General features: G+C 45.1%; 1 protein-coding gene across 6 annotated transcripts in view; it reads right to left on the bottom strand.

The window, feature by feature from the left end:
- The window catches only part of myt1lb (myelin transcription factor 1-like, b), a 430716-nt gene that overhangs the window by 233951 nt on the left and 180772 nt on the right, over positions 1-15993 (bottom strand). For all 6 annotated transcript variants that reach the window (XM_034194911.1, XM_034194910.1, XM_034194914.1 and 3 more), the window contains 2 exons: positions 8142-8187; positions 5827-5860 (listed from right to left, as the gene is read on the bottom strand). In XM_034194911.1, the coding sequence (XP_034050802.1) occupies positions 5827-5860; positions 8142-8187 (80 nt within the window). The remainder of the gene's footprint in view (positions 1-5826; positions 5861-8141; positions 8188-15993) is intronic.

Here is a 15993-nt window from a genome sequence, read left to right as displayed (position 1 = left end):
GAGACAGAAGAGTGAGAGAGACAGAGAGAGTGAGAGAGAGAGAGACAGAGAGACAGAGACAGAGAGAGTGAGACAGAAAGAGAGAGAGAGAGAGACAGAGACAGAGAGAGAGTGAGACAGAGAGAGTGAGAGAGAGAGAGAGAGAGACAGAGAGAGTTAGAGAGAGATTTTGAGATTTAAAAACACCTTTATTCACAACAGGTAAAGTACATCATTTACATTGGTGACATGGGCTTCTGTGTTGGTTTTTTTTTTTTGTATCCCCCCCCCCAGGCATCAGAAATGAAGCACCAAGCTCCCAGTCCGTACAGATGAAAGAACATGTTATCAGTCAGAGCATAAAACTGGAATTCCACCCTAATCCGGGCCGCCAAGAGTCCCTTCAGCATAAGCTCAGGGTCCACCGACCCCAGAGCCAAAACACAGTTTTTCCGAGTCTTCCAGATGGCCAGCTTGGCAAGTCCACAAAGCAGGTTAATCAACACATGCAAATCCCTGGAGTGTGCGCGATATTTCGGACAAAAAATAAACAATTCCATAGTGAACGGCAACCCCAACCCGCGAAACCACCTCCCCAGCAACCCAAACAGCCCTCCCAAGCGGTTACACTGCGCAACAACTTGGTAAATAGTTTCCCTGAGCGGACAGAATGGACAAACCCCATCCACCCCTGGATCCAGGTGTGCCAGATACCCGTTCGTAGCCAAAAGCCCATGCACAATCCTCCACTGAAGATCCCCTGTACGTTTGTCGACCGGGGGTTTGTACAGGCTACGCCAGCACCCCACAGAAGACACGGCGGCACCAAAAAACCACGACCACTTCGACGCCGCCAACCCTGCCAACGAGCGTAAGTGTGACACCTTAACGCAGGCAAAGTAGAGTGCCCTTTTACCAATACCCTCAAACTCTCCCAAAACAGGTGACCTGAAAGATAGGAGAGCCCCCTGCTCCTCCTGCCACCCCCCCACCGAGGGCGAGACAGTTAGAGAGGGGAACACGTATTCACAGTCATCATCCCACTGGTCAGACAGAATACGAGTCTCAGCAAATGCTCTGTGGGGCCCCGGCAGGGAAGCACAGACCTCCTCCACCACCCTAAGCAGCATCCTGGAGGACCGAACTCCCGACGCTTCCCTCAGCCTCCCAACAGACGTGCGCAGCAGATGACCCAGTTTGGTGCACCCCGCCGCCCTCAGGCGGGACCGCAGAGTGGCAGATGACAAAGCAGGAGAACAAACAAAGTCATTGAAGAAGAGGGGTTCCTCAAACAGCCACATCCCTGGTGTACCGACAGCGTCCCTGCACACGGAGAGGACCCACCATGCTTGGAGAACAGACTGGTAAAAAACTGAGGTATGCGTCCCACCGACGTCCCACTGACGTAGGAGGAACAGATGTTTGTCATATCCCAAAGCAGCCTCCCTTCTCAGCAGGACACGGGCAGTATCCTGCCAGCTCAAACCCGAGCCATACAACAGTCTCTGAGCGGCCCGCAACCTGAAAGCCGACACCTGAGCAGCAATGTCTACCAACCCTTGACCTCCTTCATGAAGAGGCATATACAGCAAGGGGAGCCCTGATCCAGTGATGACCCGACCAGAAAAAATCCACCAACATCCGCTGCAGCTGCTCAATAAGGCCGTGTGGTGGAGGGAGAACAGACAGTCTGTGCCACAGTGCCGAAGCGGCCAAGTTATTAGCGACCAGAACCCGCCCCCTGTAAGACAACTGGGGCAGCAACCATTGCCATTTGGACAGTCTGGCACACACCTTCTCCACCATGCCCTCCCAGTTCTTCTGACAATACCCTTCCGTTCCCAGAAACACACCCAGCACCTTCAACCCCTCCACTCCCCACCGCAAACCATGCGGCAGACAGGGAGCAACAGCGTCCCGCCACCTCCCCATCAGAACAGCCTCACTCTTCCCCCAATTCACCCTAGCAGCGGTCCCCGTCTCATAAAGCCGTAAACTATCCAATAACTCATCAACATCCGCCTGATTCTTAACAAAAACCGTGATGTCATCTGCATATGCAGAGAGCACCAGAGGAGCACCTTGGTGAAGGCCCGGCAAAACAAGGCCAGACAGCCGGGCCCTGAGGCGACACAAAAGCGGTTCAATAACTATAGAATACAGTTGACCCGAAATGGGGCAACCCTGTCGTATACCCCGTGTCACGGGGACAGGGCAGGTCAGCCCTCCCCCCACCTTAACCAAAACTGAAGCCCCGTGGTACAGTACCTTAACAAAAGAAATAAACCCGTCACCAAAACCAAACTCCCTCAAAGCAGAGAACAAAAACCTGTGGTGAACCCGATCAAACGCCTTTTCTTGATCCAGTGACACAAACCCACAATCCAAGACCCCCATAGTACACAAATCAAACATATCTCTCATCAAAAAAAGATTGTCCAAAATAGTTCTATCAGGCACACAATAAGACTGATCCTTGTGAATGATCAAATCCAAAACAGTATTTAATCTGTTCGCCAACACCTTAGAGAAAAGTTTGTAATCCGCACAAAGAAGTGCGACTGGCCTCCAATTCTGCAACGAAGCGAGATCCCCTTTCTTGGGCAAAAGGGACAGAACAGCACGGCAACACGACATGGGCAGACACCCAGTCGCCATGCTCTCCTGCAACATTTCCAAAATATCCACCCCAAGAACACCCCAGAAATGTCTATAGAAGTCCACCGGAAGGCCGTCGATGCCCGGAGCCTTCCCAGGTGCCATCTGGCATACCGCCACCGTCAGTTCCTCCAGCGTGATGGGGGAGTCCAGGGCCTCTCGCTCCGAGGCCACCAGCTGGGGGAGATCCTGTAGAAGACCAGCCGCACAGGCCTCGTCACAGTCAGCAGCACCGTATAGTGCCGAATAGAAGTCCCTCGCGTGTCTCCGCATCTCCGCCGCGTCACTCGTCACCCGTCCATCAGGAAGGCGAAGACAGGTCAGCACCTGCTGATGAGCTGTGGTCTTCTCCAGGTTGAAGAAGAAGGAGCTAGGCGCATCCATGTCCCTAATGTTCGCAAAACGTGCCCTCACCATCGCCCCTTTCGCCCTCTCATGCAACAGTGCGCCCAGCGCCGCCTTCTTCCCTTGCAACAGACTATGCCGATCAGGAGCCCCCCCCCCGCGTGCAGATCAGCTTGAATATTCATAATATCCCTCTCCAACGTTGCAATAGCTACCTTAACCTTAGCCGTGGAATAAGAAGCATACTGCTGACACAAGACCCGAACCTGGGTCTTGCCAGCCTCCCACCACTGACACACCATCCCGAACATCCCCTTCCGTCCCCTCCAAAAATCCCAAAAGTTCTCAATTAACCCACAAAATGCCGTGTCGAGCAAAAGTTTAGTATTGAATTTCCAGTATGTAGTGACTCGCGCAGTGTGTGAGCTGAACAATTCCATAGTGACAAGATGGTGATCTGAAAAACCAACCGGCTGGATACAACTCCTGCACAATCTATTCCGAAACGAGTGTGATATATAAATCCGGTCAAGCCTAGCTGCGGACACCACCCCATCCAAAACCCGAACCCACGTGTACTGTCTGTCTTGAGGATATACAACCCTCCATGTGTCCAATAAACCCACCTCCCGTAAACACCCCGCCAGTGTGGAAGCAGACCGCAAATGCGGCTCCTCACCCACTCGGTCCAGGGACATATCCACCGTACAGTTGAAATCGCCCCCCAGCACCAAACAGTCACCAGGCGCCTGCTGACCCAAAACGGCGCGCACTTGTGTAAACAGTCCCACTCGCTCCGAGCCCTCATTGTGTGCATACACATTTAAGAACACCATGGTCAACCCCCCAACCCCGAGCCCTGACCAGCAGAACCCGCCCCTGAACGACCTCAGTAGTAGACAATACAGTAGCATCGAGTCGAGGTGAAAACAAAACCGCCACTCCAGCACTTAAGTTAGAGCCATGACTCTGATACAAAGGTCCCCTCCACCACCGAGCCCAGTCCACCTCATTACCAACATCAGAGTGAGTCTCCTGCAGAAACAGCACCTGTAACCCCTGCCGCTCAAACAACTCAGAGACCAACGCCCTCCTCCGGCCGTCCCTGCCACCATTCATATTCAAGGAGCCCACCTTCAGATACTGCATGGGGACTGAGTAAAAAAGAACAAAAAGAAAAACAGATAGAAAAGAGAGAACACCCAGTGAAACACAGTCATACTCTATCTGGTGGATTTACGACCCCTACGACCGCGCCCCCGCCTGGGCAAGGGGTCCTTCCCCAAGGCCGTAATATATTTCCTGAGTCTATACCGTTTCTTCTCATCCAACAAGTCCACACCAACAAGCCTCCTCAATACCTTAACAGACTTCACAAATTTCTTCGTATCAGGAAAATAATCCGCAACCCTCACTGATTTACCGAATGATTCATCCAGAAAACTGTTAATGTCCTGCAACGTGTACAGATCGCTGCTGTGGAAAACAGAACCGGCGGTAGACATGCTAGAATCCAGGTCGTCATCAGTCAGACTTTGGCTCAGCAAGGGCTGTGGGTCCCCTACAGCCGGTACCACCTCTCCAACCATTCCACCCTGTCCAACAGTAACCGAGGACCCAACCGCAGCAGCACCAACAGCGTCGGCCACAGAGGGAGGAACAGAAACTCCAACTACATCACCCACACAACCCTCAGTCACCGCAGCATCAGCCACCCCAGAATGTTCAGTTAGCAACGGCTCAGTAGACATAACAGTATCAGGCACTAAGCTGCCCTGCTGCGGAGGGACAACCTCCTCCTGCCCACCGGGCCCTGCCCCTAAAGCAGGCGCCGTCGTGGGGACACCTAGTCCCGAGGCCGCGGGCCCCAGAACTGGGCCCGACACCGACGCCCCGGGAACATCGCGTTTGTGCGGACATGCGAAGCGTTTATGACCGACATCCCCACTTTCAAAACACTTCATGCTACCAGAACTAGCATAAACCATATAAAAAGAGTCCTCATGTTTGACTCTGAAAGACACGTCCAGAGTCTGAGTCGAACAGTTCAGGAACATAAACACCTGGCGACGGAAGGACAAAACATGGTGAAGTTTCTCGCTCTTACAGCCCAACCCGATCGTCTTAAACCCGCTAGCAAATTTACCAAACCTCTGCAGCTCCTGACTCAGAGCCTCATTCGAAACGAACGGCGGCACACCGGAAATAATGATCTTAGTAGACGGAGCATAAAGTGGAGAGGCCTGCAAGTAAGAGTCATTTAGATAAACCCCACTCTCCACTAACTGAGCAGAGAAACGTTCCTCCGACAAAAAAACCACCACGGCTCTGTTCATTCTGGAAGCAAACATTAAGTTTTCATGGCCGACCTGCTCACCCACCGCCAAAAGAACATCCTCCACCGACACAGCCGGGTTCGGAACCACCCTCACCCCGTGACGGAGCGAGAGGGCCGGCGGCGGCCCCGCCGCCATCCGCACCAAGACCCGCCGCAAAAAAGTACACAAACAACCACAAATCAATCAAAGCAATAAACAACCAACAAACAAACCGAAAAGCAACAAACTCCCGAAAAGGAAGGAAAAAAACAGAGAGAGACAGAGAGAGTGAGAGACAGACAGAGACAGAGTGAGACAGAGAGACTGAGAGACAGGCAAGAGGTCAACGTGAAGCATCAATTAGTATCTTTCTGTGGAAACAGTTCAAGAGCAAAGGCATCAAAGCAGAATAAAGTTTTAAAAGTGAAGCTGTGAAACCAACTGTGTTTATACTGTAACCTGCTGACAGGTGACACCGTGAGTGTGTGTATATCAGTGCCGTGTGCACTTTTCCCATCGCACTGACCTGAAAAGCTCTGTTAATGCTGGATCCACAGGCACTGAGAGAGAGAGACAGAGAGAGAGACAGAGAGAGAGTAAGAGAGACAGAGAGAGACAGAGACAGAGAGAGAGAGACAGAGAGAGAGAGAGAGCGAGAGACAGAGAGAGAGAGACAGAGACAGAGAGAGAGAGAGCGAGAGACACAGAGAGAGAGAGACAGAGACAGAGAGAGTAAGAGAGACAGAGAGAGAGAGAGACAGAGACACAGAGAGAGAGAGACAGAGACAGAGAGAGTAAGAGAGACAGAGAGAGAGAGACAGAGAGAGAGAGAGAGAGAATTATGAATTACTTCTCTTCTACTATATCCATTTTTGTTCTAATGTAAAATACACACTAATTTCTTTTTGTATTAATTTGTAAGCAAAAAAGTTTTAATGCATTTCTATGCATCACAACACAAATCACCCCAGGGTTCTACACATTAATCCACTTAAACCTTACCCAGCCCATGAGCAAGCACAGTGACAAAGGCAGCAAGGAAAAACTCTCTCCGGTGTTTAGTACGTCCGCTAAGGACGTAAGAATTTATTTCTGTTTGTTAGCAGGATTACATCAAGACAACTTAACACAGTTTTGCCAAATTTTCACCACAGATAGATATTAGGCCATGGAAGACTCCATTCAATTTTGGAGGTGATGCAGTTCTGGATTCTGGATCAAGATTTCACTTTATGTAGGCTTTGAAAGATTACGTAAAAAACAAAACAAAACAAAAATTCTACTTCATGGATTCTCACCAAATTTGCACCACAGATAGATATTAGGCCATGAAACATTCCATTGAATTTTGTAAGTGATCCAGATCCAGATTCTGGATTTCACTTTATATAGCCTTAACTACTTGGTCTCCATTAAATTTTGGAGGTAATCTGGATCTGGAGCAAATTCTGGACCAGAATTTCACTTTGTCAACTTTTAAGGATTACATCAAAACTACTTTATGGATACAACATTACGATGTAAAACAAAGATCAGGAAGACACTATTTTGTTTCAGCTTGTGAATTAAATATCAGATTGCAACATCTTGATCAGTTGGAACATTCTGGCTCAGTATGTAATTATTACATTGTGTTGTGGAATCCGGATCCAGGTGAAGTCCAGGTCATGATGTGAATCACGTCTTTTATTCTGAGTCTGCGTCAACCCTTGGCAGACGTCAGAAATCCCTGATTGCTCTTGTTTTTATTATTTTTTTTATTATCGGAAAAACCTCAAGCAGACTGGACTCAGTGGGGTGACCATCTGTTCTCCATACAATCAATATGTATAACTCAGCTTTAAAAAAACCAATACATTTTAAAACCAATTTCTACAACTTAGACATGTACACTGGAGAATGCAGCAAATATTTTAGTTAGTAATAAAATAATGAAAAAAAACCCCAAAAACAAAAACGTTGTTTCCCAGATACCATTATTTCAAATAAATGTTTTGGTTTAGGAACATCAAAAAGTGTAAAATTTCTACATTTGTCCTTACTGACACAAACTTTAACTTCAGACTGCTGTTGTGGACAGTCGGCCTTAACTAATGGAATCTTATCTTGTGGAACCTGTTTACAAAATAAATTCAATTAAAGTCAATGTTTGGATTTTTTGAGAGGATAAACTGTGTTTCTATTTGAACTTCCATTGTATCATTTAATGCTTCCACAAATTTCTTGGCAACTTGCAGAAACTCTTCAAGTTATGCCAGGAAATGATGAACAGAAAATTAGTGTGTTCTCTTTTTGTCTTTTACTGAATGATCCAATTTTTTTGTACAGGTTAGTCAGTGTTTGATCCACACGATCACGGTCAACTCATCACCTTTTCCTCCTTCAAAGACATTTTGCACTTTGTGAAGTTGGGAGAAATGAAATAGTAATGAAGCTGTAATTAAAACAGGGCCCGCTGAGCGTTTGAGCAGCGAGCTGGTGGGCCAAACACAACAATAATCTACTTTTAGGTTTGTGGGAGATCTGATCCTCAAAGCTGCCACATAAGAAATATTACCAAAATATCAGCTCCCCTTAAGAGTTGTGGTTTTGTCAGCAAAAGCTTTTGAGACTTGTGTAATTTTTTGAGCCCAGTATCATTTTGTAAGATTACAGCTGTGGGTATTTCATTTTGGAACAAAGCTCTTAAAATGTGGATTTTCTGATTCTGTTTGTGCAGGATCTATAAAAGGAGAGATCAGCCAGAAGAGAAAGAAGAGCCGAGTGAAGTGTGACAGTGTAGGATTTGTGCAGTGGCATGTGTACAGTGTGTGTCGGGTGCAGTGTCATGCGTGCACATACCTTTGGAACGTGTGCAATGGCGATTATCGTCTGCATCCACCTCCATCTGCAGAGAACACACAAACAGGTGGTTATTTAACAAAATTATTCTGAGGTTCTGGAAAAGCTAATGTACATATGTAAAATGCAATGAATGAATAGACAGATAAATTAATGAGTTCATTGGCTCCAGTTGTTAAAACAATAACTCAAAGAACTCAAATAAATGATACCACTTGAAATGTGTCCAAATTAACAGAACATATAATGAGCATTAACCTATTAAAAACTGATGAGTTTTGATGCAATAGATTAACTGAAAAATCTATTTTGTTTTGTTTATGTAATATCCCATACACTTGTCTGCCACCTGCTGAACACTGCCACCTGCTGGATTGGAAGGTGGAGGCTGGATAGATGATGGAAATAGGGGACAACTTAGGGGACACCTTAAATGCTACATTATGTCCTTAGAGGGCAAATACTGTGCAGAAGACCATTTAAACACACACAAAGACACACACACACACATACACACACAAATGTACAACACCAGAGGCAGGTGTTTATATCAGCGACAGAGACACAGTTTCAGCACAGAAATGTATTCATTCAGACAAATAAGCCAGTTTTTGTCACCCATTCACAGTGGTTATATTCTAAAATTTGGATAACACAGTGTTGTGCCAAATCTGTCGCACTGCCATATTCGTCCCACTGCGAAGTAAGAGAGGAGACAAATATGGCAAGGCTTTGAATGTTGCCAAATTCATCCTCCTGAGTCCTTTATCAATCATGAAGCAAAGTAAAAGTTCTCCCTATCCAAAGCAAACACTACACACAGTAAGCATCATCCTTCCCTCTAACTCCACTTCATGTGTGTCAGCTCCACACGCTGATCTCTCTCTGCACCAACACGTCATAAATTCTTCAGCAACCTGAATACCACAGAGCGTTACCCTGTTATTTCCAGATGTCCCTAAATATTCATGCTGGCTGGGTCTGGGCGATGACGAGGGCCGCGGCCCTGTTTGGATGTCTCTTTTTATTAATCATGATTTATTAACAGCACACTTACTGTAGAGCCCTCAGCTCTAATGGTGTGTTTCTTTATGAATGCCCATAAATGTTTCAACAGGAGAAAAATAAAATGATGAAAAGCAAGAATACCTTGTAAATCTTATTAATGCAGCTGAAAGGGAATGACCTGGAGTATTTTGGGAGGGGCGGGGGGGGGGGGGGGGCGCGTAGACATAGTGTTCAATTGTACAGAATGCATATGTGTGTCTGAGACTGGAATAATCTCTCTCTCTCTCGCCGTATATCTTGGTCTGTCTGTCTAACGTGAAGCATTATAACTGGCTGTGCGCCAGACAAAAGTTGCACTGTGCAGTTTCTCCAATCGCTGTCACAGAAGCCTATCACACCTAGAAATTATAATAGGTGCCTTGGTGGCTTCCCTCGCTACTCTCCTTCTTGCACGGTCAATCACATTTTGGGACCTGCTTCTGTCAGACAGACAGACCATACAGGACCAAAAATCCAAAAAATATTCAGTGAACCTGGTCAAGCTGCAAGCTGACTCTTGCTGGCCTCTACTGGTGGTTGGCTCTCTCTCATTGTATCACTTCCTGTTCCGGAGCACAGCGGTGTTTTGTTGTGTTTGTATCTGTTAGCTGTTTAATCTGTGTAGTTAGATTGATCTAGATAACTAGATAACGATTTGTTTCACAGTGTAATCTTCACGTGCCTTAACTAAAGCACTCCCTCTGTTGAATCACCTCTAAATTATTTACACATTATTCACTTTGTGTGTTTTTAGGAATCCGCTAGCTTAGCGCAGCTACTAGCTCTTAGCCCGTTTAGCATGGCGGCTTCTCCTGTCTCTCCTGCACTTTTCTGCTCTGGGTGTGAAATGTTTAGTTATTCCTCGGCCTCCTTTAGCAGTAATGGTACTTGTAATAAGTGTAGCTTGTTCGTAGCTTTGGAGGCCAGGCTGGGCGAATTGGAGATTCGGCTCCGCACCTTAGAAAATCCTACAGCTAGCCAGGCCCCTGTAGTTGGTGCGGACCAAGGTAGCTTAGCTGCCGTTAGCTGTCCCCCAGCACATCCCGAGCAGCCAGGAAAGCAGGCCAGCTGGGTGACTGTGAGGAGGAAGCGTAGTCCTAAACAGAAGCCCCCTGTACACCACCAACCCATTCACATCTCTAACCATTTTTCCCCACTCGGCGACACACCCGCCAAGGAACAAACTCTGGTTATTGGCGACTCTGTTTTGAGAAATGTGAAGTTAGCGACACCAGCAACCATAGTCAAATGTCTTCTGGGGGCCAGAGCAGGTGACATTGAAGGAAATTTGAAACTGCTGGTTAAGGCTAAGTGTAAATTCGGTAAGATTGTAATTCACGTCGGCAGTAATGACACCCGGTTACGCCAATCGGAGGTCACTAAAATTAATATTGAATCGGTGTGTAACTTTGCAAAAACAATGTCGGACTCTGTAGTTTTCTCTGAGCCCCTCCCCAATCGGACCGGGAGTGACATGTTTAGCTGCATGTTCTCCTTGAATTGCTGGCTGTCTGAGTGGTGTCCAAAAAATGAGGTGGGCTTCAAAGATAACTGGCAAAGCTTCTGGGGAAAACCTGGTCTTGTTAGGAGAGACGGCATCCAACCCACTTTGGATGGAGCAGCGCTCATCTCTAGAAATCTGGCCAATTTTATTAAACCCTCCAAACCGTGACTATCCAGGGTTGGGACCAGGAAGCAGAGTTGTAGGCTTACACACCTCTCTGCAGCTTCGCTCCCCTGCCATCCCCCCAATACCCCATCCCCGTAGAGACGGTGCCTGCTCCCAGACCACCAACAACCAGTAAAAATCTATTTAAGCATAAAAATTCAAAAGAAAAAATAATATAGCACCTTCAACTGCACCACAGACTAAAACAGTTGAATGTGGTTTATTAAGCATTAGGTCTCTCTCTTCTAAGTCCCTGTTAGTAAATGATATAATAATTGATCAACATATTGATTTATTCTGCCTTACAGAAACCTGGTTACAGCAGGATGAATATGTTAGTTTAAATGAGTCAACACCCCCGAGTCACACTAACTGTCAGAATGCTCGTAACATGGGCCGAGGGGGAGGATTAGCAGCAATCTTCCACTCCAGCTTATTAATTAATCAAAAACCCAGACAGAGCTTTAATTCATTTGAAAGCTTGACTCTTAGTCTTGTCCATCCAAATTGGAAGTCCAAAAAAACAGTTTTATTTGTTGTTATCTCTCATCCACCTGGTCGTTACTGTGAGTTTCTCTGTGAATTTTCAGACCTTTTGTCTGACTTAGTGCTTAGCTCAGATAAGATAATTATAGTGGGCGATTTTACCATCCACATAGATGCTGAGAATGACAGCCTCAACACTGCATTTAATCTATTATCAGACTCAATTGGCTTCGCTCAAAATGTAAATGAGTCCACCCACCACTTTAACCATACTTTAGATCTTGTTCTGACTTATGGAATGGAAATTGAAGACTTAACAGTATTCCCTGAAAACCCCCTTCTGTCTGATCATTTCTTAATAATATTTACATTTACTTTAATGGACTACCCAGCAGTGGGGAATAAGTTTCATTACAGTAGAAGTCTTTCGGAAAGCGCTGTAACTAGGTTTAAGGATATGATTCCTTCTTTGTTATGTTCTCCAATGCCATATACCAACACAGTGCAGAGTAGCTACCTAAACTCTGTGAGTGAGATAGATTATCTCGTCAATAGTTTTACATCCTCATTGAGCACAACTTTGGATGCTGTAGCTCCTCTGAAAAAGAGAGCCTTAAATCAGAAGAGCCTGACTCCGTGGTATAACTCACAAACTCGCAGCTTAAAGCAGATAACCTGTAAGTTGGAGAGGAAATGGCGTCTCACTAATTTAGAAGATCTTCACTTAGCCTGGAAAAAGAGTCTGTTGCTCTATAAAAAAGCCCTCCGTAAAGCTAGGACATCTTACTACTCATCACTAATTGAAGAAAATAAGAACAACCCCAGGTTTCTTTTCAGCACTGTAGCCAGGCTGACAAAGAGTCAGAGCTCTATTGAGCTGAGTATTCCTTTAACTTTAACTAGTAATGACTTCATGACTTTCTTTGCTAATAAAATTTTAACTATTAGAGAAAAAATTACTCATAACCATTCCAAAGACATATCGTTATCTTTAGCTGCTTTCAGTAATGCTGGTATTTGGTTAGACTCTTTCTCTCCGATTGTTCTGTTTGAGTTATTTTCATTAGTTACGTCCTCCAAACCATCAACATGTCTATTAGACCCCATTCCTACCAGGCTGCTCAAGGAAGCCCTACCATTAATTAATGCTTCGATCTTAAATATGATCAGTCTTTCTTTATTAGTTGGCTATGTACCACAGGCTTTTAAGGTGACAGTAATTAAACCATTACTTAAAAAGCCATCACTTGACCCAGCTATCTTAGCTAATTATAGGCCAATCTCCAACCTTCCTTTTCTCTCAAAAATTCTTGAAAGGGTAGTTGTAAAATAGCTAACTGATCATCTGCAGAGGAATGGTCTATTTGAAGAGTTTCAGTCAGGTTTCAGAATTCATCATAGTACAGAAACAGCATTAGTGAAGGTTACAAATGATCTTCTTATGGCCTCAGACAGTGGACTCATCTCTGTGCTTGTCCTGTTAGACCTCAGTACTGCTTTTGATACTGTTGACCATAAAATTTTATTACAGAGATTAGAGCATGCCATAGGTATTAAAGGCACTGCGCTGCAGTGGTATGAATCATATTTATCTAATAGATTACAATTTGTTCATGTAAATGGGGAGTTTTCTTCACAGACTAAGGTTAATTATGGAGTTCCACAAGGTTCTGTGCTAGGACCAATTTTATTCACTTTATATATGCTTCCCTTAGGCAGTATTATTAGAAAGCATTGCTTAAATTTTCATTGTTACGCAGATGATACCCAGCTTTATCTATCCATGAAGCCAGAGGACACACACCAATTAATTAAACTGCAGGAATGTCTTACAGACATAAAGACATGGATGACCTCTAATTTCCTGCTTTTAAATTCAGATAAAACTGAAGTTATTGTACTTGGCCCCACAAATCTTAGAAACATGGTGTCTAACCAGATCCTTACTCTGGATGGCATTACCCTGACCTCTAGTAGTACTGTGAGAAATCTTGGAGTCATTTTTGATCAGGATATGTCCTTCAATGCACATATTAAGCAAATATGTCGGACTGCTTTTTTTTTGCATTTGCACAATATCTCTAAAATTAGAAAGGTCTTGTCTCAGAGTGATGCTGAAAAACTAATTCATGCATTTATTTCCTCTAGGCTGGACTATTGTAATTCATTATTATCAGGTTGTCCTAAAAGTTCCCTGAAAAGCCTTCAGTTAATTTAAAATGCTGCAGCTAGAGTACTGATGGGGACTAGAAGGAGAGAACATATCTCACCCATATTGGCCTCTCTTCATTGGCTTCCTGTTAATTCTAGAATAGAATTTAAAATTCTTCTTCTTACTTATAAGGTTTTGAATAATCAGGTCCCATCTTATCTTACGGACCTCATAGTACCATATCACCCCAATAGAGCGCGTCGCTCTCAGACTGCAGGCTTACTTGTAGTTCCTAGGGTTTGTAAGAGTAGACATGGGAGGCAGAGCCTTCAACTTTCAGGCTCCTCTCCTGTGGAACCAGCTCCCAATTCGGATCAGGGAGACAGACACCCTCTCTACTTTTAAGATTAGGCTTAAAACTTTCCTTTTTGCTAAAGCTTATAGTTAGGGCTGGATCAGGTGACCCTGAACCATCCCTTAGTTATGCTGCTATAGACTTAGACTGCTGGGGGGTTCCCATGATGCACTGAGTGTTTCTTTCTCTTTTGCTCTGTATGCACCACTCTGCATTTAATCATTAGTGATTGATCTCTGCTCTCTTCCACAGCATGTCTTTTCCCTGATTCTCTCCCCTCAGCCCCAGCCAGTCCCAGCAGAAGACTGCCCCTCCCTGAGCCTGGTTCTGCTGGAGGTTTCTTCCTGTTAAAAGGGAGTTTTTTCTTCCCACTGTTGCCAAGTGCTTGCTCACAGGGGCTCGTTTTGACCGTTGGGGTTTTTCCGTAATTATTGTATGGCTTTTGCCTTACAATATAAAACACCTTGGGGCAACTGTTTGTTGTGATTTGGCGCTATATAAATAAAATTGATTTGATTTGATTTGACTTGGAAATGTTCATGTGTCCATAACCTCGACTTGTCAAAATAAACTGATGATTTACCATAAATTTTCAAAAGGAATAACCTTTACATATACTCAACAAAAATATAAACGCAACACTTTTGGTTTTGCTCCCATTTTGTATGAGATGAACTCAAAGATCTAAAACGTTTTCCACATACACAATATCACCATTTCCCTCAAATATTGTTCACAAACCAGTCTAAATCTGTGATAGTGAGCACTTCTCCTTTGCTGAGATAATCCATCCCACCTCACAGGTGTGCCATATCAAGATGCTGATTAGACACCATGATTAGTGCACAGGTGTGCCTTAGACTGTCCACAATAAAAGGCCACTCTGAAAGGTGCAGTTTTATCACACAGCACAATGCCACAGATGTTGCAAGATTTGAGGGAGCGTGCAATTGGCATGCTGACAGCAGGAATGTCAACTAGAGCTGTTGCTCGTCTATTGAATGTTCATTTCTCTACCATAAGCCGTCTCCAAAGGCGTTTCAGAGAATTTGGCAGTACATCCAACCAGCCTCACAACCGCAGACCACGTGTAACCACACCAGCCCAGGACCTCCACATCCAGCATGTTCACCTCCAAGATCGTCTGAGACCAGCCACTCGGACAGCTGCTGGAACAATCGGTTTGCATAACCAAAGAATTTCTGCACAAACTGTCAGAAACCGTCTCAGGGAAGCTCATCTGCATGCTCGTCATCCTCATCGGGGTCTCGACCTGACTCCAGTTCGTCGTCGTAACCAAATTGAGTGGGCAAATGCTCACATTCGCTGGCATTTGGCACGCTGGAGAGGTGTTCTCTTCACGGATGATGCGAAGGAGATGTGTTGCACTGCATGAGGCAAATGGTGGTCACACCAGATACTGACTGGTATCCCCCCCCAATAAAACAAGACTGCACCTTTCAGAGTGTCCTTTTATTGTGGGCAGTCTAAGGCACACCTGTGCACTAATCATGGTGTCTAATCAGCATCTTGGTATGGCACACCTGTGAGGTGGGATGGATTATCTCAGCAAAGGAGAAGTGCTCACTATCACAGATTTAGACTGGTTTGTGAACAATATTTGAGGGAAATGGTGATATTGTGTATGTGGAAAAAGTTTTAGATCTTTGAGTTCATCTCATACAAAATGGGAGCAAAACCAAAAGTGTTGCATTTATATTTTTGTTGAGTATATATATTATACGCAATTATTTGTTCAAATATTCTGATTATAGTGGCTAATTTGTAGTTTCCAAATGTAATTATGTCTACAAACACACACACACACATATATATATATATATATATATATATATATATATATATATATACACACACACCGTTAAAGTAGTTTTTTTTTTCATGGAAAAAGAAGCCGAGGGACGCGCCACCGTGCCGCTCTTGACGCGGCACAAAACCACCTCGGTGTTGGTCTCTCAGGACAGCTTTCAGACGGATTCCGGTTGCTTTTCTGTCGTGTGAATATCCGAGAAATTGAGCTTGAGCTGGACAAGCCCCAGCATGTCCTGTGAGGCTTCATCACGGCATTTCTTTGCGCCGAGCGACTGCACCACGACGCGCCGAACTCCTCCGCACGTCTGTC

The sequence above is a fragment of the Thalassophryne amazonica genome, chromosome 19, assembly GCF_902500255.1.
Source record: "Thalassophryne amazonica chromosome 19, fThaAma1.1, whole genome shotgun sequence".
Classification (NCBI taxonomy): domain Eukaryota; kingdom Metazoa; phylum Chordata; class Actinopteri; order Batrachoidiformes; family Batrachoididae; genus Thalassophryne; species Thalassophryne amazonica.
Note: the sequence above shows the minus strand (reverse complement) of the source record. Positions and strands in the feature narration are given on the sequence as shown.